Source organism: Nyctereutes procyonoides, unplaced genomic scaffold, assembly GCF_905146905.1.
Source record: "Nyctereutes procyonoides isolate TBG_1078 unplaced genomic scaffold, NYPRO_anot_genome, whole genome shotgun sequence".
Lineage (NCBI taxonomy): Eukaryota > Metazoa > Chordata > Mammalia > Carnivora > Canidae > Nyctereutes > Nyctereutes procyonoides.
In genome coordinates this window covers 17883012-17910903 of record NW_026575036.1, presented here as the reverse complement: position 1 = coordinate 17910903, position 27892 = coordinate 17883012, and the positions used below count along the sequence as shown (strand labels likewise).

The 27892-nt window shown below is 33.8% G+C and overlaps 1 protein-coding gene across 10 annotated transcripts in view; it reads left to right on the top strand.

The window, feature by feature from the left end:
- The window catches only part of KIF21A (kinesin family member 21A), a 145503-nt gene that overhangs the window by 103108 nt on the left and 14503 nt on the right, over nt 1–27892 (top strand). Inside the window, exons 16-31 of one of the 10 annotated variants that reach the window (XM_055318476.1) lie at nt 341–448; nt 4458–4526; nt 4621–4835; nt 4995–5148; nt 5898–6092; nt 6544–6645; nt 7448–7613; nt 8075–8095; nt 12569–12629; nt 13018–13072; nt 15611–15825; nt 18228–18335; nt 19674–19802; nt 21846–21884; nt 22527–22541; nt 26654–26790. In XM_055318476.1, the coding sequence (XP_055174451.1) occupies nt 341–448; nt 4458–4526; nt 4621–4835; nt 4995–5148; nt 5898–6092; nt 6544–6645; nt 7448–7613; nt 8075–8095; nt 12569–12629; nt 13018–13072; nt 15611–15825; nt 18228–18335; nt 19674–19802; nt 21846–21884; nt 22527–22541; nt 26654–26790 (1789 nt within the window). The remainder of the gene's footprint in view (nt 1–340; nt 449–4457; nt 4527–4620; nt 4836–4994; nt 5149–5897; nt 6093–6543; nt 6646–7447; nt 7614–8074; nt 8096–12568; nt 12630–13017; nt 13073–15610; nt 15826–18227; nt 18336–19673; nt 19803–21845; nt 21885–22526; nt 22542–26653; nt 26791–27892) is intronic. The other 9 variants (XM_055318478.1, XM_055318482.1, XM_055318479.1 and 6 more) reach the window with 9 other exon arrangements.

The window sequence follows — 27892 nt, the reverse complement described above, 5'->3', positions numbered from 1 at the left end:
TTATATATGAGAAATGAAAACCTAGAGAGGTTAAGTAATTTATTCAAGGTCACACAGCTACTGGTAATAATTTAAATACCAAAAATTCATTCAAGTTCTAGAATAACTGAACACTGAGTATAAAAAGCATAGAACACTAAGCAGTTTGAGAGAAACATATTAGAAAAGTATAGAAATAGAAATGTATTAATCCCACAAAATAAGAACTGACCATTTAAAATGTGCAGCAATACTCCATCATTTCTGTGTTAAATTCTAACTGCTTACTTCCATACATGTGATTAATTTAAGGAACGTTGTGATAGGAAAACTCCAACAGATGTATTACTTGATTTTTTAGGTTCGACTAATGAAACAAATGAAAGAAGAACAAGAAAAAGCCAGATTGACAGAGTCTAGGAGAAACAGAGAGATTGCTCAATTGAAAAAAGATCAACGTAAAAGAGATGTGAGTAGGACTTTACCTTTCAGTTATATACAAATATTTTACATTGAACAAGTTTGTTTAGTAAATGGAAGAAAATTTTCTCATAACTATTAAGTGTAGCTTAAGGACAATATGTAAGCATTAATTTTAAATGTGGCATTTATTATAATATATGGATTATATTGTCAACAGACAAGCTTATGAAAAACACTATATATTATTATAAATTTTATGAGAGGCTTATTTCCTAGATGATGAGATGCTAGAAAACGACAAAGAATAATTGATTATCTCTAGGGAGATCAGGGAACTACTTACAGTATTGTAAGATAGCAATTTTATTTATTTTATTTTATTTTATTTTATTTTATTTTATTTTATTTTATTTTATTTTATTTTTATTTTTATTTATTTTTTTTAAGATAGCAATTTTAGAATGGTTCCTGACAGTTTCACCACTAAAGATTCTTAGCAATGTTCCTGGAATAATAACTCACTTTCACTAGAGAAGGCTTACCAAGAGGTATAAAAGTTTTCATATTCTTTCACTTAAGAATTCTACTTCTTCCATGAACTCAGACTAAGAAAATAATGTAAAATCAGAAAAATTGTTTTGTGTTAAAATCTTTAAGGTTATTTATAATAGTGAAAAGTATAAAAACAACCAAGACAGTAAAGGGGAATGATTAAATAAATTATAGTCCATTTCATTTAACAGGTTTTTATTCATCCATTGAAGATTATTAGGATTTGGAAACTGCATGGTAAAATGAAAAATGACTGTGATTTAGCATTGTGTAAAGTAGCATTTTTAAAATTTTATTTATTTAAGAGAGAGAGAGCATGAGTAAGGGGGTGGGGCAGAGGGAAAGGGAGAAGCAGACTCCCTGCTGAGCAGGGAGCCCTAGTTGGAGCTCCATCTCAGGACCCTGGCATCATGACCTGAGCCGAAGGCACTTAACACATCAGACACTTAACTGACTGAGTCACCCAGGTACCCCATGAAGTAGCATTTCATATATGCACACTTGATTAAAATGAGGGAAAAAATTTTAAGAATATATACCAACATCCTAACCATAATTGTGTTAGGGTTTTAGGTTATAGTCGATTTATTTTTTCTTCTTTCCAAATTTTTGGCAGTATGGTTATTTCATTATGATCTTGTTTTTCCTCAGAAGAAGAGGCCAAAATAGTCTTTTCCCCACTGTTGATTAGGTTTTAGCCTCAGTTCTTTTTTCTTGTTCAACTTGTTCTAAATCCTCCTTGTAGAAAATGTGAGCAAACATCATATTTTAGAAAGTAGACATCTACTTTGGGAAGTAAAGAGAAAATTTAAGGAGATAGATGCTAGTAATGAGAAAAGTAGATATTTTCATGAGATGACTGCTGTATTAAGGCTATCTTTTTTTCCTATTTACAAAAATTGGCAAATATTCACAAACCATAAAATTCATTCTTTTAAACTGTACAATTCAAGCCTTTAGTGTATTCACAGAATTGTGCAACAATCACTACTATCTTATTCCAGAATATTTTTTATCACTTCAAAAGGAAACTCCATACCCATTAGCAGTCACTCCCTATTCTTCCCCTTCCCTGGCCCCTGGCAGCCACCCTAGTATCCTTTCTGTCTCCATGGATTTGCCCATGGTGGATGTCCCATAGGAATGGAATATACAATATATAGCCTTTTTTGTCTGGCTTTTTAAATTTAGCATGATGTTTTCAAGGTTTATCTATGTTATTGCATGTACTAGTAGTTTATTCCTTTTCATGACTGTATGGATAGAGCACATTTTGTTTATCGTTTCCTTAATTGACGGATATTTGGATTATTTCCATTTTTTGGCTATTTATTTATGTATTTATGTAGAAGTTTTATTTGAATTTCAGGCAGTTAAACTACAGTGTAATATTAGTTTCAGGTGTACAATATAGTGATTCAACACTTCCTTTTTTTTTTTTTTTAAGATTTTATTTATTTATTCATGAGAGACACACACAGAGAGAGAGAGAGAGAGAGAGAGAGAGAGAGGCAGAGGCAGAGACACAGGCAGAGGGAGAAGCAGGCTCCATGCAGGGAGTCCGATGTGGGACTTGATCCCAGGTCTCCAGGATCACACTTTGGGCCAAAGACGGCACTAAACTGCTGAGCCACAGGGCTGCCCAACACTTCCATTTGCACCTGACACTTGGTGCTCATCATAAGTGCCCTCCTTAATCCCCATCACCTATTTCACCCATCCCCTCACCCGCCTTGCCTCTGGTAACACACTTTGTCCTCTGTCATTAAGAGTCTGTTTCCTGGTTTGTGTGTCTTTCTCTTTTTTACTCTTTGCTCATTTATTTTGTTTCTTAAACTCTACATATTACTCAGCCTTAAGAAAGAATGAAATCTTGCCATTTGCCATGATATGATGGAGCTAGAGAGTATTAAGCTAAGTCAAATAAGTCAGAGAAAGACAAATATCATATTTATTTTGTTTTTAATTCAAACTTTTGGGTGTAGGAATGATTGTCTTACAGTGTACACTACTTATTTCTTTATAACTAATTCATTTGAGATATTATAGAGGCCAATATTGAAAAACTCACTCCTGGGATGGAACTTTTTAATCTTATTCCACAACATAGGATCATATATGATATATTATTCTATTATAAAGATGTAAGGCTGGCTAATTACATTCAAAGATAACATTCAGACTCCTTGGCGCTTTTACTTACTGCTTTGTGTACATATTTCTAACTTGTTTCTTGTCATATTCATCTTTGAACCCTTTGTATATTCGTATTACACCATACAACGAATATAAATGAACTTGACATTTGACTTAGAATAAGAAAACTTAATGTAGTAGTAACAAGTTTCAAACTGCGTATTAATTTTAATTTTTGGTAGTTTATTCATTTAAAAAGATTTGTTGACTTTGCCTCTATGTCCGTCATTGTTGTAGGCAATGAATTATGACAGTGATAAGATGGTCTCTTTCTACCAGAATTCTGATCTGATGACATAGGAATATACATAAACATGAGATGAATGATCTATTTAAATTAGTGATACAAAATATAAAGGGTTATTTGGTATATCTCAGAATTTAAGTCTCAGAAGAGATATTTTTGATTAAGCCCAATTCCTAAGCTTTGCCCAAGATCACAGAGTTAAATAAATGACAGAAGTAGAACTAGGATCTCTGTTCTTTTTCAGTCCAAAATTCTTTCTCAATTATAGTCTTATGTAAAATGGCTTAAAGGAATTTATAATTAATTTTCCTTATCATATAAAGTACCTAGAAGCAAATTGGTAGGCAATACTGACTGTTTTATTGTTCATTTACTTTACCCAACATAATATTTTTGAAGTTATTATAAAGTGTTAATACAATTAATAGATGTTTTCCCTATATTTACAACAGTTAATAATTACTGTATATATTGTAAAGTGACTTTCTTGAAAATATTCTAAGCTGTGTTTCTTCCTGTTCATGCCTCAGCTAGCAAAACAAAATGTCTACCAAAAATAAAATGATATATTTATAAAGCATTTAGAAAAGCACTTGTGTATAGTAAGCATTATATAGCATTTGTTTTGATTTTTTTTTTTTAAGAATTTATTTATTTATTCATGATAGACACAGAGAGAGAGGCAGAGACATAGGCAGAGGGAGAAGCAGGTTCCCTGTGGGGAACCTGTTTTAGGACTCAATCCCAGGACTCCGGGATCACGACCTGAGCCAAAGGCAGATGCTCAACCACTGAGCCACCCAGGGATCCCTATATAGCATTTCTTAAATAAAAGTATGTCACAGAGATAACTTCATTTTTTAGAAAATGTATCAGTATGCATTTTTGTTTATTGGAATAAAATATCCTCATCTGTAGTAATGGATGCAAAGTTGTTGTTAGCTCAGATTCTGCTAAGAACTATTAGTTCCCAATGGGATGGTGGAATATGTTAATGCAGGAGTAGAAAGCATTGTATCTTTTAGTTTACTGTTTCAACTTACTCATTGTTGTTTTATAGCATCAACTTAGACTTCTGGAGGCCCAAAAAAGAAACCAAGAAGTGGTTCTTCGTCGCAAAACTGAAGAGGCAAGTTAATGATTTGGAGGAAATGTCTGGCTTTGAGGTAAATGATCTGTTTCTGTAAACTAAGAGAATGAGTCAGTTTCTCTTGCTCTTTCAGGTTACAGCTCTTCGTAGGCAAGTGAGGCCCATGTCAGATAGAGTGGCTGGGAAAGTCACTCGAAAGCTGAGCTCATCTGATACCCCTGTTCAGGACATGGGTTCCACTGCAGCTGCTGTAGAAGCAGATGTATCAAGGGCAGGAGCCCAGCAGAAAATGAGAATTCCTGTGGCAAGAGTCCAGGCCTTACCAACGCCCACAACAAATGGAACCAGGTCAGTACAATTCTTCTATTCCTTCTGACATAATCTTTGTGGCACTATTACTAAACGTTGGACTTCAACGAAAAACAGCTCGTTATTTGGCAGTGTATAATCAAATAAGCATATGAGTAATTATGCTGGTCTGTTTTTACTGCTTTTATATGATTATAGAAAAAAATATCAGAGGAAAGGATTGACTGGCCGAGTATTTACTTCTAAGACAGCTCGCATGAAGTGGCAGCTTCTTGAGCGCAGAGTCACAGACATCATCATGCAGAAAATGACTATTTCCAATATGGAGGCGGATATGAATAGACTCCTCAAGGTGTGGAAAATAGAATGTAGATATGCTCTTCCTCTCTGGCTTTTAATTTTAGTTTTCTGAATTTGAACTCTGGGTGAATTAATACTTAACAATTTTTTTCCTTTTTTTTGTGAGTTTTGATTACATTGTGTGTCATTGAATAGATAAAACATCATTTCATTTTTTTGTTGTGCTTTGTTTTAATTGTGGTAGGAACAGACAGTGTGGGATTGACCCTCTTAACACATTTTTAAGTGTACAGCACAGTGTTGTTAACTGTAGGCACAGTGTTGTACAGCAGACTTCTAGAATGTGTTCATCTTGTGTAGCTGAAACTTCATACCCATTGAACAGCAGCCCCTCATTGTCCCTCCCCCCAGTCCCTGGCAACCACCACTTTACTTAGTACATCTATGAATTTGACTATTTTAGATACCTCACATAAATGGAATCTTGCAATATTTGTACTTCTGTGACTCACTTATTTCACTTAGCATAAAGTTCTTAAGGTTCTGGATGAATAATATTTCTTAAAATCCAATCTGTTTGGGGATCCCTGGGTGACGCAGCGGTTTGGCGCCTGCCTTTGGCCCAGGGCGCGATCCTGGAGACCCGGGATCGAATCCCACATCGGGCTCCCGGTGCATGGAGCCTGCTTCTCCCTCTGCCTGTGTCTCTGCCTCTCTCTCTCTGTGACTATCGTAAATAAATAAATAAATAAATAAATAAATAAATAAATAAATAAATAAATCCAACTGTTTTCTCAATAGCAACGGGAAGAACTCACAAAAAGACGAGAGAAACTTTCAAAAAGACGAGAAAAGATAGTCAAGGAGAGTGAAGAAGGAGATAAAAATGTGATTAACATCAATGAGGAGATGGAATCATTAACTGCTAATATAGATTACATCAATGACAGTATTTCTGATTGTCAAGCCAACATCATGCAGATGGAAGAAGCAAAGGTTTGTATGTGTAAAAAAATAGTTAATGGCTTAAGGAAGATATTTTCATATTTATCATTAAAAGCACTTTGAATTTTTAGGTCAGTTGAATTTTTGGATCAATTATATCAATTTTTATTGGTTTAATCGGATTCTTAGGTTTTACATGGATATCACTCCCTGCCTGCTCTCCAGATCACTTGATTTGCGATATTATTTAAAATAAAAAATGTCTAAAAATGTATACAATTTATTAACCCACCGTGAATTCTTAACTGCTCAAGTATGTATTTTCTTTTCAAAGAGCCCAGATGTTTCCTGGAGTAGAGATCTTATTTTACATTTTCAAGAAACAATATGTTTAGTTAATAAAACTAACCCAGTGCTACCAAATAAATAATGAAATAATAGGCTTTTGCTTCTGAACCCATTTGGCTCAAAGTAATGTTCATCATATGTTGTTTTGATGTAGGAAGAAGGAGAAACATTGGATGTTACTGCAGTCATTAATGCTTGCACACTTACAGAAGCCCGATACCTGCTAGATCACTTCTTGTCAATGGGTATCAATAAGGTATGATTAAACTATACTGTTATTGAAAACCTATTTTGATTAGTTCATTTTGTTTATCTTTCTCCAGTGACCCTTTCTTTTGTAATAAGTAAGACTTTTTTATAAATTGAAATGCATTCTTTTATCTTTCTTTAGAGTTAATAAGCATTATTTAGCTCAATTCTGTTAGTTTGTCATCCATTGTACTTGTGTATTAGAACAGATAAACAACTTAAGAAATAATGCATCTTTTGCTTTAACAAAGGAAAATGAAAAGAAAAACCTCTTGGGGTTAGACAAATTTGATATCATAGCTTTGGTTTAATATTGATTCTTTAAAACTCAAAAAGAATTGGAAAGGAAAAAATACAGTATCACTTCTCTCCTCTTTGTAAATGCATTAACCTGTCAACTATATAAAACTTACACCTAAATGTTAAAGGTGGTAATGATTTCTGACTCACCTTTTTTTTTTTTTTACCACTTTGGGACTGTGCTAGACCCTTTATTTCATGTTCTCCCACTTACTCTTTACAATGTGCTAGGAAGTAGGTGTTATTCATATCGTTTTGCATACAAGGAAACTGAATCAAGAAGATAAAGGTAATATGCTCAAAGTCACCAGACTAGTAAGTGGAGGAGCTTCAATTAATCAAGGTCTTATCTGATGCTAAATTCCATATGTCATATACATTTGCGTTTTGATACAGATCTTTATGTAATAGAATCTGTTTTGTATGATCTAAGACAATTGTTATTGTTATTATTATTAGTATTATGTTTTGGTGTCATTACAGGGTCTTCTGTTTTGGTGTCATTACAGGGTCTTCAGGCTGCTCAGAAAGAGGCTCAAATTAAAGTACTGGAAGGTCGGCTTAAACAAACTGAAATAACCAGTGCTACACAAAACCAGCTTCTATTCCATATGTTGAAAGAGAAAGCAGAATTAAATCCTGAGCTAGATGCTTTACTAGGCCATGCTTTACAAGGTAATTTGGACTAAATCTCAGTTAAATGAATTGCATGGTAGCTTTGCTCTTTGAGAATGCTATACTATATCTCTTTCCCCTATTGCTTGACTGAATAGATGCTGTATTTACTTATGTAATAATTATTCTTTCTTTAATTTGCATGTATAAATTTGGGGGATGTAATTATTGTCATTCCAACAAATGATTAGCAACTTAAAAAGGCTTATTTAACCTTATTAAGCAATTAGTTTTTGTGGATCAACTAAGTTTCTGAATTGGTTATTTAAAATATTAACCAAGTTTCATTACTTTACTCTGCATATCTAACTGCCTTGAAAAATAATAAATGTTTTCTATGGCATCTATTCTATGTATCTTATAAATGGTACATAATCTTGTTTTATGTGGGAGTTCTTAACATTGGATCTGTTTTGATTGGAGTATTGCTTTTTGTTTCCTTTTTGCTGTTATTTACACAGATCTAGATAGCGTACCTTTAGGTAAGTATGTTTAGCTTTCTGTGTACCCTACAGCTGCATGAATTACTAATTGTTCATGTACACTAATTGTGGTACATTTTATGTTTAAAGTTTTTATTGGCAGCCAACTGGTTTTTGCATGATCTTTTTTGAAATATATCCATGACCACAAACATACTAAGTCTTTTGTCCTTCCTATTTAAAAACTATTAGATATTTAAAGAAGTAGGCTTTAGTTAATTTTCTCTTTTATTTTTTGACCTCCAGCTGTGGCTCCAGTTTCATAAGCCCTTCTTTCTCTTTCTTGTAGGAAAAAAATGGAGTATACATTTCTTTTTAGTTTTTAAATATATCTGTTAACTTGCATCTATTGTTTTAACCTCATAATTAACTTTCCTTAGCATATATCTTGGGTATATATTTGCCTTCAGTATATATTTGCTAGATTCTTGGCTATTCTTAATTTTTATAAAATTCAAAACATATATTTTAACTTTATAAATTAAATAAAATTCTTCAGATATTTTATATGAATAGACTGGAACAGTATTTATAATTATAATATTTTTAGATTAGAATGGGCTTTAGAGATCACCAAGTATTGAAATTTTCAACCTTTTTCTCTTGCCACTGTAACATTTACATGAATTATACCCACCCATTAATAATATCTCTGCTCCTCTTAGTGATTATACACATGAAGGACCAGGAGTATCAGGGCAATTTTATTACTTGAGATTTTTCTAAATTATTATTTTGGAGCGGTTTTTATTTAATTAAAATTATTTCAAAATCTTATCTGATTCTAAGTACACAGCTGCCAAAAGTTTTTTAAATGCTGATGAGTGGGGGATCCCTGCGTGGCTCAGTGGTTTAGCGCCTGCCTTCAGCCCAGGGCATGATCCTGGAGTCCCGGGATTGAGTCCCATGTCAGGCTCCCTAGTGGAGCCTGCTTCTCCCTCTGCTTGTGTCTCTACCTTTCTCTCTCTCTCTCTCTCTCTCTCTCTCTCTCTCTCTTATGAATGAATAAATAAAATCTTAAAAAAAAATGCTTTTAAGTAAAGGAAAGGACTATAACTGAAAGAGTAAATGTACTTACCTGTATGTGTCATTAGAATAAATATAATCTATACATCTGAATTAGTTTTAAATAAGATGTTACACAAATAAAATAAATGAGCTATTTGATTTTTTTGGATGTTTATACCACATGCTAATCTCAACATAGTATTTCCTTGAGATCAATTGTATAGTATATGTGTGGAAAGGCCACTACTTTTAATCTACTCATGCTATAACAAGTACAGGTAGAAAAAGTAGGATTGGTTATATCCTGACCAAGACTGCCCAAGTTCCTGGAGTATAACTAGAATTTTTTTAACATTCCATGTGTTTTCAGGCATGTTTCTTCTCTTCTGCTTCTCTCTCCTCCCTCTCCTGCTCCTTGTTTTTTTTTTTTTTCTTTGTGGCCCAACCTATAGTAATAAGTGAATTCTTATTTAAGTCTACTGTCTCTTTTAACTTGGTAGAAAGTACAAATGTCCTTCTTGATATCCTTTTGTGCAAAAGATATTAAACTGCTAATTTGATGGGTAGTGCTACTTTTTCACAACCTTCAAACAACTTTCATTTATCTACGGCTGAAAAAGGGTCAGAAGCAGAGTGGAAACCCATTCAGCTGAGCTAGCCTGTGTCTCTATGGCTGAAATATGCACTAGAGATGGGGGCCATAATCTAGCCCAGAGGTGCTTGGAGGAAAAACATGGAAGGAGAAACAAAATGGAAGTTAGATCTGCAGAAGCTAGAGAACTGTACTTAACTCCTATTTTACCTCAAGCGTTGGGATGAGTGCTAGGACTCAAATAAGACCTAACATCTTTCCCTCATTGACTTGATGCCTTGCTGAGGGTGAGAGACTGTGAACAGAGTATGATACATTCTGTGAGGGCAGTGATTGAAATGTATACAGGGAGTTATAGGAACACTGAGTGATGCCACCCAACAAGAATGGAGGGTTGATAAAAGCTTTTTGGAGGAGGTGACATTTGAGCTGGAACACAAAAGAAGAAAAAGAGTTAGCTAGGCAAAAGACAAGGTGGAAAGGGAACAGAAGAGTCACTCCAGGCAATGACCAAATTAAAACACAGAGACTTAGCCACAATGTTGTGTGCATGGTTGGTGCCCTCAGCAACAAGCACATGGCATAGAACGATGGAACATAAGGCTAGAAGGTGGGCCTTGCTAACGTGTGTGCTTTTTGTAACCCTTGAAGATAATCTTTATTATCCTCTTCTTTTTCCCTATGTTAGGGTCCCTAAGATCATACCTATCTTTGGAGACTTGCTATGGGGCTCAGCATATGATTGTATTCATAGCAAGAGTTCATGAGAGCAGTGTAGGAAGAATGCACAGCTGGATCACAAGGGTAAAAAAACCCCACAGATGTAGTCTGGAGGAATCCATGTCCGGTTTTCCTTATGCTCTCTCCCTTCTGTGGGAGATAGAATGATCCTTTCCCTCTGGAAGGAAAATGCAGCAGCATGTGTATAACGTTTATGCCCAGGCAAGTTCATTAGACACTTAGAACCTGAGGAAGCTTAGACCCCTTTTCCTGGGGACTGGTCACGTAGGTGCCATCTACATAGTATGTACCAGGATTCAAGACTCCAGAAGGAAAGCAGAAGCTTAGCATAGACCATGTTATTCTATGGTCTAGGCACAACCATTCTAGGTACAGTACCTTCATAAGTTAACTAATGACAGGGAACGCTCTGAGAATCAAATTTCCAGATGCCAGACAAAGTCCCACTTTGCAAGCAGGCCTTTTTAAGGATAGTGGTCTTTGGGCTTCTATGTTAACTCTTTTGTATACACTTTATTTTAATGATTAAAAAAAATAACTTAAAGACTTAAAAATACCTGGTTAACTTCCAGTGAAGTAAGACTGTACAACTTTACACTAAATAAAAATGGACTTTAAGGTATTCAGGAGTTGCAAGTCTCTGCCTTTAGCTTTAATTCTGTGATAAAAAAGGAAGCTGGTAGTGGGCTAGATGTGTATTCTCAGAGTTAACAGTATAGTAGTGACTGTGGTGCTCAAACTAAGCTCAATCCTGGAGAGGAGTCTGATTTGATGACTTTCTGGGTGGGGGCTTCTATCCTTTTGCCAGGTTGGTTATGTCAAACCATAATTCCTAATTATGTATACATGTATTAGCAGGAGTTTTTACTAAGCACTTACATGACGTTTAACATACTAACTGGTTTCATACTAACTGGTCTCTACAAGAAAAATACTAGCCATTCTTAGCCCATTTTTATATATGTGAAAATAAAGACTAGTTTCTCATTTCTCTATAATCTCATGTTCAGTATTGTCAAGTCACCTTAGCCCTCAGTTATCCTGTCCTCGAACAAGTCGTCGAGCCTCCCTCTAGTGGTGGGCTTTGAGATACACATTGCCTTCAAGACCATCGTTTTCTTCACTTCAGAAAATAAATTCCCTTGTGTGGGTCCTAGGTAGGCTCCCTTTGCTGCGAAGAAAGAGAGCATCAGAGAAAGGAATTAGTTGTTTGCGATCCACATGTATAAAATAAAAAGTTAAAAGGGAATGAATCATAAATATTTTTCATTAATAGATGTCATTTATACTGTCTTTACTTTTGTGGATTCGTTTTATAATAACATGTGTATGTTTTAAAAACCTGCCCTATGTTAGGGGCTCACTGACATTTTAAATAATTTACTTTTGGTGGCTGTTTGATTTACAGACTTCCTACTAGTTTACTTGTTTGTTTTTCCTCCTCTTTTTTTACTCCTCTGTTACAGTTATTCTGAAATAGTGGTAATTTACTTGTATTTATTTATAAAACCGTTGCATGCAAATCTATTGTTTTTGTCTTTTATGTACCTGTGAGTGAGCTGCATGCTGATGTGTAACTTCTAAATACCTTTACACATGCACACACTCTTACTCTTTACTTAGAAACAAAAACAAAAAAGGAAGATACCTAAGTAAGTTGGCATACTGATTAAAATACAGCAAGTATGTTTATACTTACATAGTTTTTTAATTTGGCTTAGTACATCAAAGGGAGCTCATGCAGCATCTACTTTAGTCTTGTACTTTACTCTGTTTTTTCATATATTTGAATGACACGGGATAAATACATTCTCTGAAAAATAGATAAAATTATCCATACTCTGATAGATACATGATCTCATTTCCATCCTGTGAATGTTGTTCTTCTGTGTTTTATGATCTGAACTTGTGATTTTCTTACTTTGAATACTTTTTCTCATTTTAGGACACATAATCAGAGGGGTTTCTTAGAAATATTTTTCTACATTTCTATTTGGATTCAGTTACTAAAACCAAACTGCCCATATTGAGATGTTGGGCTGATGATATTAATTATGACATAGGGATTGCAGTCTTTCAAATTTTGACATGTGGGTAATACTTCGCTTTCGGACACTTTTTTTTTTTTTTAGAAAATGTAGAGGATAGTACTGATGAAGAAGCACCTTTAAACAGCCCAGGATCAGAAGGAAGGTAAGAGAGCCTTTAGAAACTTAATAGATTTTACTTGTTTCTGTAATATTTTAATTACTTTTATCTTGCTCCTTCAAAAAATTACCATCAACTAATTTGAATTTTATGGCTAAGTGAATAACATGAGAAACAACATTATGGAAGCCAAACTAAGTCATACTTAACCACCACAAATTTTTTTTTCCACCACAAATTTTAAAATAAAAATACCAAGATATTTAAGGAAAAAAATGAATTATTTTTTAATTAGTTCATTTTGTTTTTAAATGTTGTCTTTTCTTCCCCATAAATATATAAGGTCTTTTCTATAGTTATAAACATAGAAGACATACAGTTTTCTATAATAACTTCCCTTTTAATCTGTGATTAATTACTTATTTGTGTATAGCACGCTATCTTCAGATCTTATGAAACTTTGTGGTGAAGTGAAACCTAAAAGCAAGGTAAGGAGAATTGAAAAGAGCAGGTAAGCACCCTTTCCCACTGTTTTTGTTATCACTATTAAACACAGATTTCAGGGCCACCTGGGTGGCTCAGTTGGTTAAGCATCCAACTCAATTTTGGCTCAGGTCATGATCTCAGAGTTGTGAGATTGAGCCTCCTGTCTGGCTCAATAAACAAATAAACAAACGCCTCAGACCCTTAGTAAGTTAATAAACTGGCATGCTTTAACAGAGCTCCCATGTGTAAGAAATTTAGTTCTATAATTATCATATTCTCCTTTGAAAAAAAAATTATATTGAAACATTTCTGCTTTGTGGAGCTTGTGTTTTACTGCATTATTGTACTTTTTCCCTGGAAAAGATATAATTGTGGAGATCAATTATTTTTTTTTTTCAAATTTTTCCTAAAAGTTTTATCACCCATTAAGGAAGTTATATGCTAATTTATTAAAGTCACCTAAATTTCCTAACAATAAAAGATATTGTAGATCCTATAGTGGCATACAGCATGAATTTGCAAAATTTGTAAATTGGTAGGAAACTTTTGAAATTGTAACATTCTAGTATGTTCTTAAGTGTTTCATATTTATTTTGTTAAATTAGTATCCTGAGGAGGTTTGAATAATAAGCCAACTCTTAATCATCATGATATATTAAAAATTAGTGAGGCTATAATGCATATTTGTTAGAAAAACATTGGTGACACATGCTGTTAAATGCGTAAGATACACATGGTCTGTTTCAGATTGAATAGCATTTGATAATAGATGAATTAACTAACCATCTTAAGATGTTTAAAAACCTAGTAGTGCTTAGTAAATATTTGTTAAGTGAATGGAAAGAATCAGAACCGGAAAGAATAACCTTGTACATATGGATTCGGACAAATTGAAGGCCCATAGTGAATAGGTACTGTAAATGAGTAATTTGGCTGTAGAATAATGAGGAGGGGTCATTGTGATTACCTGGACAGGACATGCTTCATCTAAACAAATAATCACCACTTAGCTCTTGCTCATATTTGCCACAAGGAGTTATAGGCCTGAGATTATTAGGTCTTCCGTTTGTTTTCAAAGAAGCTGTAAATAAAGATTTTTATGTAGGATTTCTTGATCTTTAAAACACTGGTCAAGCCAATCAAAAAACATATCCAGACTGTATGTATGATCCTTGAACTACTGGCTTGGCAACATGTGGTTGGTATTTTATTATTCTAAGTGGCTAAACAGAAGTTACCCAAACTCAAAGAAAACATCCTAGTATGGTTTGGATCCAATCTTAAGTCCAGGAGGGAATCTATTATGGTCCTGAAAGTCTTTCAGGCCCTATGAGAGTCTACTTATTCATACCCTGCTGGGATGCCAGAGAGAGGTGTGAAGTGTGGCCCTAAAGGTCATCTCTTTAAGCAACTGATATGATTAGGAATTCCTAAGGAAATGATTCCTCTCTGCCTTGAACTAGTGGCAGTGACAAGAACTGATGATATAAAAAACTGGTTGGAGGGCTTACTTTTCTCAGAAATTTTCTGAGTTGCTACTTTTGATCTGCAAAGATACCTGGAAGGATCTCATATCATGTATTTTTTATCACTGAAAGAGTAAAATTGACTCTACGTTAAATAGGTATGTACCAGCATTATGCTAAGTACAGGGGATATAAAGTTGAATAAAACAAGTGTGTTAGTTAGCTCTTTAGAGGCTTATCATCTGGTAAACACTGTGATTATCCTTTAATATCTTAGTGATAATAACAACTGAGCAACAACAGCGTAGTCAGTTTTTAAGAGTAAGGAAAGGAATGTATATAGTGAGTTTAGATTCTAGGAAAATAACCTTCCCCTACCTTACTGTGCCATCAAGAGCTGGTGCAGGCTGGTGTTGAATTATCTCGCAGGCATGTTAAAAACACAGCTAAGGCATCAGGAAAACAAAGTCACAACTAAGAAGCAGATTTAAAAAGTGATATCAAAATGAAATTTTGCTATCAAAATAAAATTGAAAACTAAAAATGATATTAAATAAAGCATTTAAACATAAGAAAAATCAGAATTTAGTTGAGCTTACCTGCAGTTAACTTTTGGTTTCATTTCTTTCTTCTTTCTTTTTTACAAAAATTCTTTGTTGAGGGAGCTGGCCACGAGTGGCAGGGTAGCACAGTCATATTGGTGACAAGTTGCTTGTCTTTGAATCTGACTTTGCCACTTGCTAGTTGTGAGACTTTGGGTAAATTACTTTGTGCCTTAGTTTCCTCATTTGTGAATTTTGATAATGGTAGAATATGCTAATATAATAAAGTGTTTGAACAATGTCTGGCATACAGTAAATACAATATAAATGTTGGCTATTACTATGGCATTTAAAGGTCTTATCTGGCTATAGCTTTGGCTTGTCACTATCTTACATGCTATGTTTGACACACTTGCTAGGAAATGACATGCTAAATGTTTTTACCTATTTCAAACTAATATTAAATCTCTTTTCCCTAATCCTCTCTGCAAAAGTTTGCTCCTGATTGCTTTTCCTTCCATTCTCTGACTAGGCCCGAAGGAGAACCACCACTCAAATGGAATTGCTGTATGCAGATAGCAGTGAACTAGCTTCAGACACTAGTACAGGAGATGCCTCCTTGCCTGGCCCTCTTACACCTGTTGCAGAAGGGCAAGAGATTGGAATGAATACAGAGACAAGTGGTACTTCTGCTAGGGAAAAAGAGCTCCCTCCCCCATCTGGCTTCCCTTCTAAGATAGGCAGCATGTAAGTCTGGCCCAGCTACACTAACTTCCTTTCTTTTGGCTTTTCTTTTTTGTTTACTTCCTTTTTTTATTTTTTATATGCATGTTGCTAATTTCTTATTTCTATTTTTAAAAATTATGTAAATAAGATCCCTGGTTTTCAAAGGAATTTGTTAGGTATTTTCTCCCCTAATTTTTTTGACATTTGAAGTCATTTAAGATGAGATATTCTTTGTTCAATTGTATTGCTTGTTTTTTAAGTTTTAGGATCAATCTTAAGGGTTGTAATTTTCATAAAGGCTGAGTTAAAAATTACAGACAAAATTTATTTTGAAACACCTAAAATCAGGTAGTTATATCTATAAAACCATTATATAAAACAGAAGATTTAAAGTCTCAAATTTGCTCTAAATTAACGTACGTCCTAGTTCTAAGAGTCTGGTACGGATAGCAAACCTTTGCCAATAACCCTATAAAGAAAATGAAATATCAATTACAAACTTAATCATTTTAAGCTTTCCTTATTTTTTGCCTTAAAGCACATTGCATTGCATGTCTGGGAATAGAGTATGCACAAGATATTTTTATTGAATTATCAAAGATTTGAAGGAGGAAATATTCTCCCATTTATGATACTCTCCCATTTATGATAATATGAACAAAAAACGTTCTGTTCAAAACAAAACTTATTTAGAATTTTCACTACTGTCTTGAGGACAAAGATTTCTCTACCAAGCTAGTATGTGTGTGTATGCTATGTGTGTTTGTGTATTTTGATAGTTATGTTAAAATCAGATCAGTCATTCACTAGTAAAGATTTTTAATGACATTTTTTCAAAGTAACCCTTGCATATGATCTAGCAAATGATTTATGGAATGAATACTTTACTGCACTGAGGACTATTGCCCCAAAAAAATGGCACATATTATATGACTCTACAAATAATAAAATATAACAAACTTTCCCCCTTTTGAGTATCTTTTTCCCATAACTTCCTTCTTTTAAAAAAAAAATTTTAAAACCTCCTTCATTTTATGAAGATATTTCTGTCATCTTCCATTCACTAAGCCCATCTGCTATCTTTAGATCCAAATTTAATTTTAATGATGGCAACTTTCTTGCATGTGCTTGATGTAGCCTATGCAATTAACTAAATTAACTATTGGATTTGCTGATAGATTGCTAACCAGTATAGCTAATGGCTTCAGTGCTTTTTTTGATAAGATGACTGTTGAAGAAATGCTTTTGGTGAAGGTAGTGATATAAACAGAACAGACTTTAGTAACAGATTTAAATAGAGACTTTTGGAACTTCAAGACTAAATCTATGGCCTGGAAACCAGATTCAGGTAATACCTTCTTTTTGCCCTCCTCTATTTTCATTCTTAAAGTGTATCCTTTTTGACAGGTTGTAGAGTATATGTTTTGGACTCTGTTACTTCACATGATCTATTTTCAGGTTTTAATAAATTCAAATGTTTGTGTCATTCTATAAAAATTTAAGTTGGACATGTTTGGTGTGGTAACTTAAGAAGTCATTACTGCAGACTTACTGCATGATGTAAAATAATTTACATCAGGTGGCCCCTATGATAAATAAATGAATAAATAGATGATAAATAGATGAAGGATTTTTAAAATGTGATTTCTTTTGATTAGAAAAGTCAGACACATAAAGTTTAAATATTTAGTTTTCACTTTCAAATAGGAATCTTGTAAACCCACTCTGGTAATCTTGCCTTCTAATTCCTTTTTTTATGAATATAACTAGCCAATGATAGGAAAAAGTTCATCTTTGAATCAAAATTCATCACTACTATACACAAAAATAATAGTTTTAAATTGTTTTTTTAATTGTTAATTACATAGTGACTATTTGACATTTAAAGGTTACAATAAGAATGTTTTTGTTACTAAAATTTACATAGTTATTAATATCTAAATACTAGTTAGGTTAAATTATTGTGTGTTATTTGTGTGTCTGTGTGATTACCTATAGTACTATTTTTGACTATGTCTGCATATTCGTTAAATCTTATTGTTTCTAACAATTCTTATATTTTTGTTCTTGTAAGACTGTAAAAATGAGTTTTTTCAACTGAAACAGTTCTAATCAACCTAATCACTTATGTTTAAAATAAACTTAATTTGAACTATTTGGCAGTGTAGCCTTGATATTTACATTCAAAGATAATAGGTTTGCTTATATTTAATAATATTGCCAATTTATAAGTTAAATATATAGATGTCAACTTCCATCAACTAATTACTCAGATAATATATCCCATCCTATTTTTGTATTTTGTTCCCAGTAATACTTTCTCAAGTTCCAGTTATTAATCTGTTAAAAATTTTAGGTTGAGTACCTGCCAAACAATGTATATATTTAAAATTTGATGATTAAGGAGTCTTTTTCTATTTTAGTTCCAGACAGTCATCTCTGTCAGAAAAAAAAATGCCAGAGCCTTCCCCTATAATCAGGAGAAAAGCATATGAAAAAGCAGAAAAATCAAAGGCCAAAGAACAGAAACAGTAAGTTACCCATACTTTTTTATCAACTAGATTGCATAAAATATCTGCTGTACATAAATGCTAAAGGATAACAGTGAAGTTGTTTTCCATATGTAGGCTGGCTCTTTGGTTATGATATTTTTGACTAATAGACAATCAAGTTAGCTGTTGGCTTGGCTAAATGTTTCTTGGTGACACACTCACCTGGAAAAATATTTGAACACTTGCCCCTAATCATGTTCTCTTATTTATTTTTCTATTATTTGTGCATATCATTGTAAAAATTCATATACACTTGAGATGAAGTGTGTCTGTATTTCAGGTGGTCTTCTAGAAAAACTTGAAATTGATTTGACTGTTAAAACTGACATTGACTTTACCTCTTTAGAGTAGCTGACAAAAAACAAGTGTTAGTCATAGGGTGTATTAGATGTGCCATTTTCTTGCTGTTCTTTTATACTTAAATTGTTTTTCTGCTGAAATCTTTTTAAAACTATTTGTGTGTTTTGTGAGGGTTATTTACGTAACAGTACATAGTATAATCTGATGATCCACTTAACTGGACATTTTAAAATTGCAACATTGCAACATGGAGAAAGTTGAACGAATGGGTGAGAGCCACTGTCCCCTCTCTACCCTGTGGCACACCCACTCCCCCCTCATGTCACCTGAGGTGCTGCATGTGGCAGATGGATCTCTGACACTGCCTTGAGGGAGAGAGAGTATCAGTGCCGGTCTACATTTAAATATTAGTAAAGCTTATTTTTTTTTAACATAAAAATAAGCAAAAAGAAGTTTCATTATGTTTTCTGTGCCCAAGTGGACAATCTTATACCATCCTCTCCCCCATGACAACACACTTTACTTTGACCACTGGTTTGGCTGACTTGAGTGTCATGGAAATTATCCTTCTAATCATCCTTGCTTCCTGTATTTAAAGATATAATTTGCCTGTTTTTACTGGATTGAATGTCTCAAGGATAATTGGGAGGTGGGGAATGGAGCAAATAAGTAATAACATAGAGTGAATCCTTGAAAAAACAAATCGCTCTTAAATACTGTGCCTCTCTTTCTCCATCTGTCAAGCGAGTAACTTGGTTTTAACTCTAAAATTGTGTAATTTTAAATTTGACTTGCTTTATTTGTAATGGCTTTAGATTTCAGCAGATAGAACTTTTTCTTTAGTGCCATCTTGTGGGCAATGTGACAAAATCCAGTGGAAATTTTTTTTTTTTTTTAAACTAGGATGGAAGGAATTCATTAATGAAAAGCTTTTTTAAAAAAGCATGTTTCTTATAACATTTCTAACAAATCATAACCAATTAAAGCCACCTATTTAATGTTCTTTTTTTCTTGTAGCTCAGATTCTGGAACCTCAGAGGCTAGTCTTTCACCTCCTTCCTCCCCACCAAGCCGACCCCGTAATGAACTGAATGTTTTTAACCGTCTTACTGTTTCTCAGGGAAACACATCAGTTCAGCAGGATAAGTAAGTCTTTATGGAAAAGAGCCCCTCTACTTATTACAGTTTTCTGAACCTTTTAATACAGCCTGTAGAAAACATTTAGCCATCTCTTTGTGTGGGAGATGAAAGCTGATGTGTTTGCCATATTTGATGTGTTTTTCCAATGGGAAATGAACCATCTAGAAAAGATTAGAGAAAATTATTTTCCTGCTGAACATTATTCCCTGTTGTAGATTTGCATTGCTCTACTTTCAGCACTTGTCTTGCCTTTTCTAAGTAAATTAGAATTTAAATATCTTTGAGACCACTTGAAATTTAAATTTCTTGGGATTCTTCAGCCTCTCTGAGCCCACAAAAGCCTCTAATCCAGATAGACTGAGTTGAAAAGAGGCAAATTATTTTACCTTCCATGCATATTATACCTTGCAGAGACCATTGTTACCATTTGGTTGTTTGACACAAATCCATCACAAAACTTCAGTGATAAAATAAAATAATAAAAGACAGTTCCTTTATGGGTAGTGGGGATTAGGACTGAGGGTGGTTTGTAGAGGAAGAAAAGTTGGAGGGGTGTGAAAAGTATAATTTGCACTAAATTTGAAATGAAAAAGTGTTCCCATATTGAGCCAGAATCTCTCTTGCAAGAATTTGATACTAACAATGCTGCCATAAGATATTGATTAACTCTGACTTGTCTGCTTTGATTTTGAATGGTAACACTGTTGATGTATGTACTTCATATCTAGTCTCCCACCACTATTATTTGTTTTCTATGCTATAATCTCCCTGTGTATATCAACAATTTCTGAGATTTTTAGGATTGCTGTTTAAGATTTGTCTGTCAGGTTTAGATCATGCTAGATGGCTCTGTAGACTTAGAGAAGCACACATTTTGAAATAATTTTTAATCTGCTTAATTTATAGATAAAGTTATTGATTAGATTTTAATATAGTTTAATCAGTACATGACATGTCCATATCTAGGTAGATAAATTTTGTGTGTTATTGAAAAAATCTCTGCCTCCCATTTAGTTGAGAAGAATAGAACATTAGCAATGTCTTTGGGAAGTCTATTTTCACTAGTGATATGAAGAGTTAGTAAATTTTGTCTGCCTTATATTCAAAGGCATAATAAAATTTTCTGTCAGTCTTTTGATAATCTTGACAATCTAGTCATAGTTTTATATTTTCTACTGACATATTTTATAAGCTACCAGTAATTTGTTGTCATCTTTGTAAGCTAAAACTCAGAATAACTGACTACACTTTCAGAGACTCACCTACCTTTTGAATCATTTTCTTTTGGACTGTTTTTTGAGACTAGCATATCTCAGCTAGAAAAAGATCCCACACATTTTTTCTGGTTATATTCCACGTCAGCATTCACTCTGTCCTCCTTCTCCCAAGCCTATTGCACAGAGTAGATTTTTCATAATAACCAGACTTATTTCCAGTCTTGGAGGTTTCAGGGTAGAACTGATGGGAGTGGCTCACCTATTTTTAAAGTCCTGTATTACTGAGGGATTCCCTTGTTAGGAGAACTTCATATTTTTGAGATAAGTTAAAATCAAAGGTTATTGCATTTTAGGTACTGTGCATGCAAACCTAAAATGTATCTGTGCAAACTTCACATTAGAATCTAAATCCAAGTAATTATCAAGATGGATAAAATTCACTAGTAGCTGTTTAAATAAGAAACATTTTCTAGTACTAATCAAATTAAATAGACAGAATCTTGAAGTGACGTATTTTACTTACTTGATATTGTTCCGCTGCAGGGCTTAAATTTTAGAAATGAGGATTGATAGGTTTTCTGTGGATGAGTAAAAGAAAGTTTTTATCCTCAAAGTCTTAGGAGAAAACATAAGAATCAAATATTTTACCAGATGTTACTGTACATTGAATTTGCAGATATCCAGTACAGATAGAAAAGCAAGGCATTCACTATAAAGGAAATGTTTGCTATATTTCTATAATTCATACTGTTGGTTTTCAGTTCAGTCTCAGTGTCTTTACCTGTTGACTTCAGTGTTCTTTCTCCTCATAATTCTAACTCTTTCACTGTAGGTCTGATGAAAGTGATTCCTCTCTGTCGGAGGTACACAGGTACTTTCTTTCTATCTTTCCTACATTCTGGCATTTCACTGATGTTCTAAAATACCTTCCTAGAAACTATAGGCATATCTTACTTTTGGATGCATAACTTGTTGTACCATATAAACACACTAATATTTTTAAACATATTAATTTTAATATGTTTTGTCATACCTTTTAGACAAAGTAGCAGCAAACTTGTTTGTTTTCTGTCTATAACCTAAATCTTTTATTTCAAAGAAATTAAATTCTATGAATATTGATTTTGTTGTTCCTTAGCAATTATATGTTTTCAATCCTTCAACGTGTGAGAGGTAAATAAGGTATTTTTGTTGTTGTTGTTGGTTTGGAGATTATAAATAAAAAGTTTTGGAAGGTTTTGTGAACCTGAAAAAAAGATATGCTGGGGGGGGAAAGACTATGGTACCAAAAATATGAGAAGAAATTGAAATTAAAGGAGTTTTTCTAAAATAATAAATATTTTTTTGCTGATAAATGCTGTTTTAAAAATAACAGTGTTGAATTTTTCCATGTTAAATTGGACTTTTTGGACTCTTAATTTCTCTCTATCATTTCCTCTTTCCACTTATCATTTTGTCTCCTCTCTTTTTTGCACTTGTTTCCACTGTATATGGCCATTTTGCTGATCATCAGTAGATCCTCCAGAAGGTAGGCAGAGGAAACTAATCTCATTTACAGTATTACAAGACTTTACTGATTTGCGTGGAACAAAAATAAGCATTTTTTTCCTTCAGACCAATTTGATATACAACTTTGCAATATTTAACTTAAACTATTTTCAAGTTGATTTCTATAGTCAGAATGTGAATAGGTTAATTCTGATATTGAAAGAAATGTCATGGATGTATATTTTCAGTTTCTCTGTTTTTAAAAAATTATCTTGGTGTAAGATAATCCCTATGAAATATTAGTGCTAATATTGTGAGTACTAGAGAGCACTTTTCAGTATCTTAGTAAAATACTATATTTAATGTCAATATTATTTTTCTTCAGAAGTCTGAAATAAATGATATTAAAACATATAAAAATGTAAAAGAGGCATCCTATAGTGGCAGTGCCATACATAAGTCACTGGAGGCAAGTATTCACTTTTGTAATATTACAGCCTTTGACATGACAGACTGTTATGTCTTAGACTGTTAACATGAATTTTTTCTTTATAACCAGCTTATTGGAATATACATACATATTTTCTGTTTGAGAAGTAACAGTAGCCGTTGATTGTGCATTAGATCACCCTTTTGAACATTTGAAGCTATAGTTCTAATTCTATGGCTTCAGTTCATAGATGTGACCTCACATAAATAAGATTTTAAAATGGAGATTCAGACTTATAGGGGAGGTTTTGCTTCCATTTCAATTTTGATTAGCTAACTTCTTTTTTTTTTAATTTTTATTTATTTATGATAGAGAGAGAGAGAGAGAGAGAGAGAGAGAGAGAGAGAGAGAGGCAGAGACACAGGCAGAGGGAGAAGCAGTCTCCATGCACCGGGAGCCCGATGTGGGATTCGATCCCAGGTCTCCAGGATCGCGCCCTGGGCCAAAGGCAGGCACCAAACCGCTGCGCCACCCAGGGATCCCGATTGGCTAACTTCTTAGATTACAAATAAATTACTGAACATTAATTTCAAGAATCTCACTTTGACACATGTATACAAATAATACTTTAGACTGTAATTACATATCCAGTGATAACAATTCCTGGTGTTATTTCTAGTGATGATGAACAACCTTCACTTTTTGAAATCATTATGAATAGAGCCTAAAAATAAAGTTTGTTTGTTTTTAGTCCTGAGCTTAAATTTACCTCCTAGCATTTCTATTCATCAGCCCTCTTGAGCTCTACCAGAATTAACCTTCAGGTATTAATTAATTGAATTAATCCACACACCTCTTTTGGTGTGTATATGACAGTTGTTTAAATATTCAGCCTTTAACCTGCTTTTGTATCCTCTCTTCAGTGAGTATATTCTTAACAGCTCAGTAGGTTTAGTTTCATCATCTCCTTATGTAATGTAGTCTACAGGTCCTTCATTCTGCTTCCACTGCTTTGAGAAGTCTCCAGTTTTTCAGTGTTCTTAAAATCTAGCATCTAGAACTCAATCTCCTTCCGACCTCCTCCTGTAATAGTAGCTCTATTACATTCTTTCTCCTGAAATATTTACTTCTCTTGAACTAGTTATTGAAAGTGTTGGTCGAGGAACCATAAATTGTTGATTCATTAATCTTGTATTCAATTAAAAAAATCTCTTTAGCTATCTATGTATTTTTTCATTTCAATTTACTTAAACTAAGCCCAGAAAATAATTTGGTCATTTCTCCTACCCTCCCCACCCTCTACCTCTGGCAATTACCAGTCTATTCTCTATATCTATGAGCTTTTATTTTTTAATACACATTTTTTTAGATTGCATATATAAAGGAAATCATGGCATTTATCTTTCTCTGTTTTATTTCACTTAGCATAATGACCTCTTTGGATTTTTATTTGTTTATTTATTTTTAAAGATTTTATTTATTTATTCATGAGAGACACACACAGAGGCAGAGACACAGGCAGAGGGAGAACCAGGCTCCATGCAGGGAGCCTGACAGGGACTCAATCCCGGGTCTCCAGGATCATGCCCCGGGCCAAAGGCGACGCTAAACCGCTGGGCCACCGGGGCTGCCCCTTCTTTGGCTTTTTAAATCTAGGCTGCTATTAAATCTTTTCCTACTTGGAGCATTCTGTTCTAACTTCTACCTAAATTTTATCTTTAAATTGTATCTGATGATTATTTTAATGTTTAAATAAATTTTGTCATTTTCCTAGACAATACAATACAGTTTCCAGCTCTTTAATATATCAGTTTAATAAATATACCATCTCTCTTCAGTGCTAGGGAAACATTGACTTCCAAATTGATAAGAATATTGACTCCTTAGGTGTGCCTCCTCAGCCACTGATGGAACTACCTAACTACAATAGTTCTGTACTTACCTACCATATCTACAAGGATACCATTTGAAAGGCTCATTGTATGGACCTTTTTGAAGTCAGCATGTATTGTGAATATGACATCCCCCTAATTTGCTATCAACCCTACAAAGAACTGCCCCTGTGACATTAGTCTTATCTTTTACTGATGAGCATTTATTTTTAAGTGTTTATAATAATTTGTAAATATTTTCCTTTGTGATACTCAATAGGAAGTTTTGCCCATCTGTACTTTCTGAAATCCACTATTTCCCCTCTGCTTTTTGGAAATTTGGGTCTACATGTTTTGCTCCCTTAATCAATTTTAGTGTACCAACGATTTTTGCCTATACAATCATGTATCCTTTTAAAACCCTGTGATATAATGACTTAAAAACAAATACTTGAATTCATTGTATTAGTCTCTGTTGTCATTTCTAACTTATCTTGGGCTTGCATTTCTTCTTAATCATTTCTGCCCATTGCATCTCGAAGACTGTTCTCTTTCACTAAAGAGATGAAAGGGTACTTGGGTGGCTCAGTTGGTTAAGTGTCCAATTCTTGATTTTTGGCTCAGGTCATGATCTCATGGTTGTGAGATTGAGCCCTGCATTGGGCTCCATGCTGGGTGTGGAGCCTGCTTAAGATTCTTCCTCTCCCTCTCCCTGTGCCCCCCACCAAAGAAGATGAAAACAGTTTTATTTTATCTCTGTTATTTGTTTTAATATTATTGCCATCTGTCTTATTCAATGGATACATGTCAACATAATAATTTTTCTTCCTGCTCTGAGCAGACACATTAATTTATATATTTATCATATAATTCACTCTCATCTTTAGTCTTCTCGACACAACTATTTCAATTCAGATTCTGTCTTAAACTCCTTTAGAAGATAGGGACAATATTTTGATAAACTTTATGTTTCCATAGTATGTAGTCTAATGGCATAAAGCAGAAACACTGGAAATAATTAAACTTATAAGAAAGCTCCCTAAAAAGTCTGTACTTTTAAAGTCTCATTCTTTTTTTTTTTTTTTAAATCTTCTTTGAGACTGTTAGAGTTTTTTTCTTTAATTGTTTTTTATAGTTTTGGGCCATTTTCCCTTTAGAATTTCTGCATAGGTGGTCATTCCTGTCTTTTTCAAATTCATTTGAAATTTATTTTTTTTAGTATTTTAGGTTATACATGTTATATTTCCTCCAGAATATTTTTTTAAAGATTTTAAAATTTATCTATTCATAAGAGACACAGAGAGAAAGAGAGGCAGAGACACAGGCAGAGGGAGAAGCAGACTCAATGCAGGGAGCCTGACGTGGAACTCGATCCCAGGTCTCCAGGATCACGCCCTAGGCCAAAGGCAGCGCCAAACTGCTGAGCCACATGGGCTGCCCCAGAATATTCTTTTTGACATAGAGTCACATTCCAGCCTGACAGAGTTACATCCTCCAGTTATCCATCATTTATCCTTTCTTATGTGTTGCAATTCACTATACTTAAACAGCTCCCAATATTGCTTCATTAAACTTTGAAGAGAAGAACTTGTTAGTAAGAAGGTCCGTATACCATAGGTTTTGCTCTTGGTAGAATGCAGCTGCTGGCTGATGCCTTATTAGTTGATGCACTCCATCACCACTATCACTATTTCACACTTTGTCTCTATGTCCTTTTCCTTTAAAAAGAGGCAAAGGAGCAGTCTGAATTTTCTTGTTAATTACTTAGAAAGACTTCTTAAAGTCAGGAGAAAATGAAATTAGTCCTATGATATAGCTACTGAAGTGAATCTTGTTTCTCCCCCATCTCAGGGGCATAATCAACCCATTTCCTGCCTCAAAAGGAATCAGAACTTCTCCACTGCAGTGTATTCACATAGCTGAAGGACACACAAAAGCTGTGCTCTGTGTCGATTCTACTGATGATCTCCTCTTCACTGGATCAAAAGGTGCCAGTAGTTGTTTCATGTGGATAGTTAACAGATTTTTTATATAAAAAAAATGATTACATTTTAACAGGCTTTAAAACAAAGTGCTTAAGACATACACAAGAACCTGAGAGATAATCTGGTTCAACCCCTGAGTTATAAAATCATCACATAGCTGGGAAGAAAGTCACACCTCTACTGATGTCATGTGAATAGTATGTGGAGAGAATACATTTCCCTTCAGTAATTGAGCACTTAATGCATGCAAGGCCCTGAGCTTATAATGCAGGTTATATAAAAATGGGTAAAGGGTCATTACAATGTACATTGTAGTAAAGAGAATCAGATGGGTAGCAACCACCTTTCTTGAGCACTTAACTATATGTCAGAGACTATGTTAAACACTATATAAATTACATCTCAGTTAATTCTCATGGTAACTCTGATGAGATACATGTTGCATCTTAACTTTACAGGTGAATAAACTGAGGATTCAAAAAATGAAATAATTTTCCCAGGTGTACATAGTAGTAAGTGGAAGAACCAGCATTGGAAACCCATGTCTACTTATCTCCAAACCTGCACTCTTAACCCCTTTGATACAATTGCAGGCAACTAGAAATCAAGTATAAATGCTTTATATGTTTAAGGACTAAGAGTTTGGGGGTTTCAGAAAAGGGAGAGGTTATGCTAACCTGTGAGAAATAAGAAAGGCTTTGACATAAGTATTTAGGATAAAACTTACAGGATAGTTTGGATATTGACAGGAAACAATTGACAACCAAGATTATAGAAAAATAGAAGCAGAGACATAGAGGTAAAAATGGAGTATGTTTGAAACTAAATCCAATTGGATTGAAATGTAGAATATAGTTGACCCTTGAACAACATGGGAATTAGGAGTTCTGACCCCTGCAAAGTCGAAAATCTGCATATAATTTTTGACTCCCCCAAAGTAAACTACTAATAGCTTTCTGTGGACCAAAGCCTTACCAATAATATGAATAGTTGATTAACACATATTTTGTATGTTAATATGTATTATATACTGTATTACAATAAAGTAAGCTAGAGAAAAGAAAATGTTACTGAGAAGATACATTTATAATACATTTAATACAGT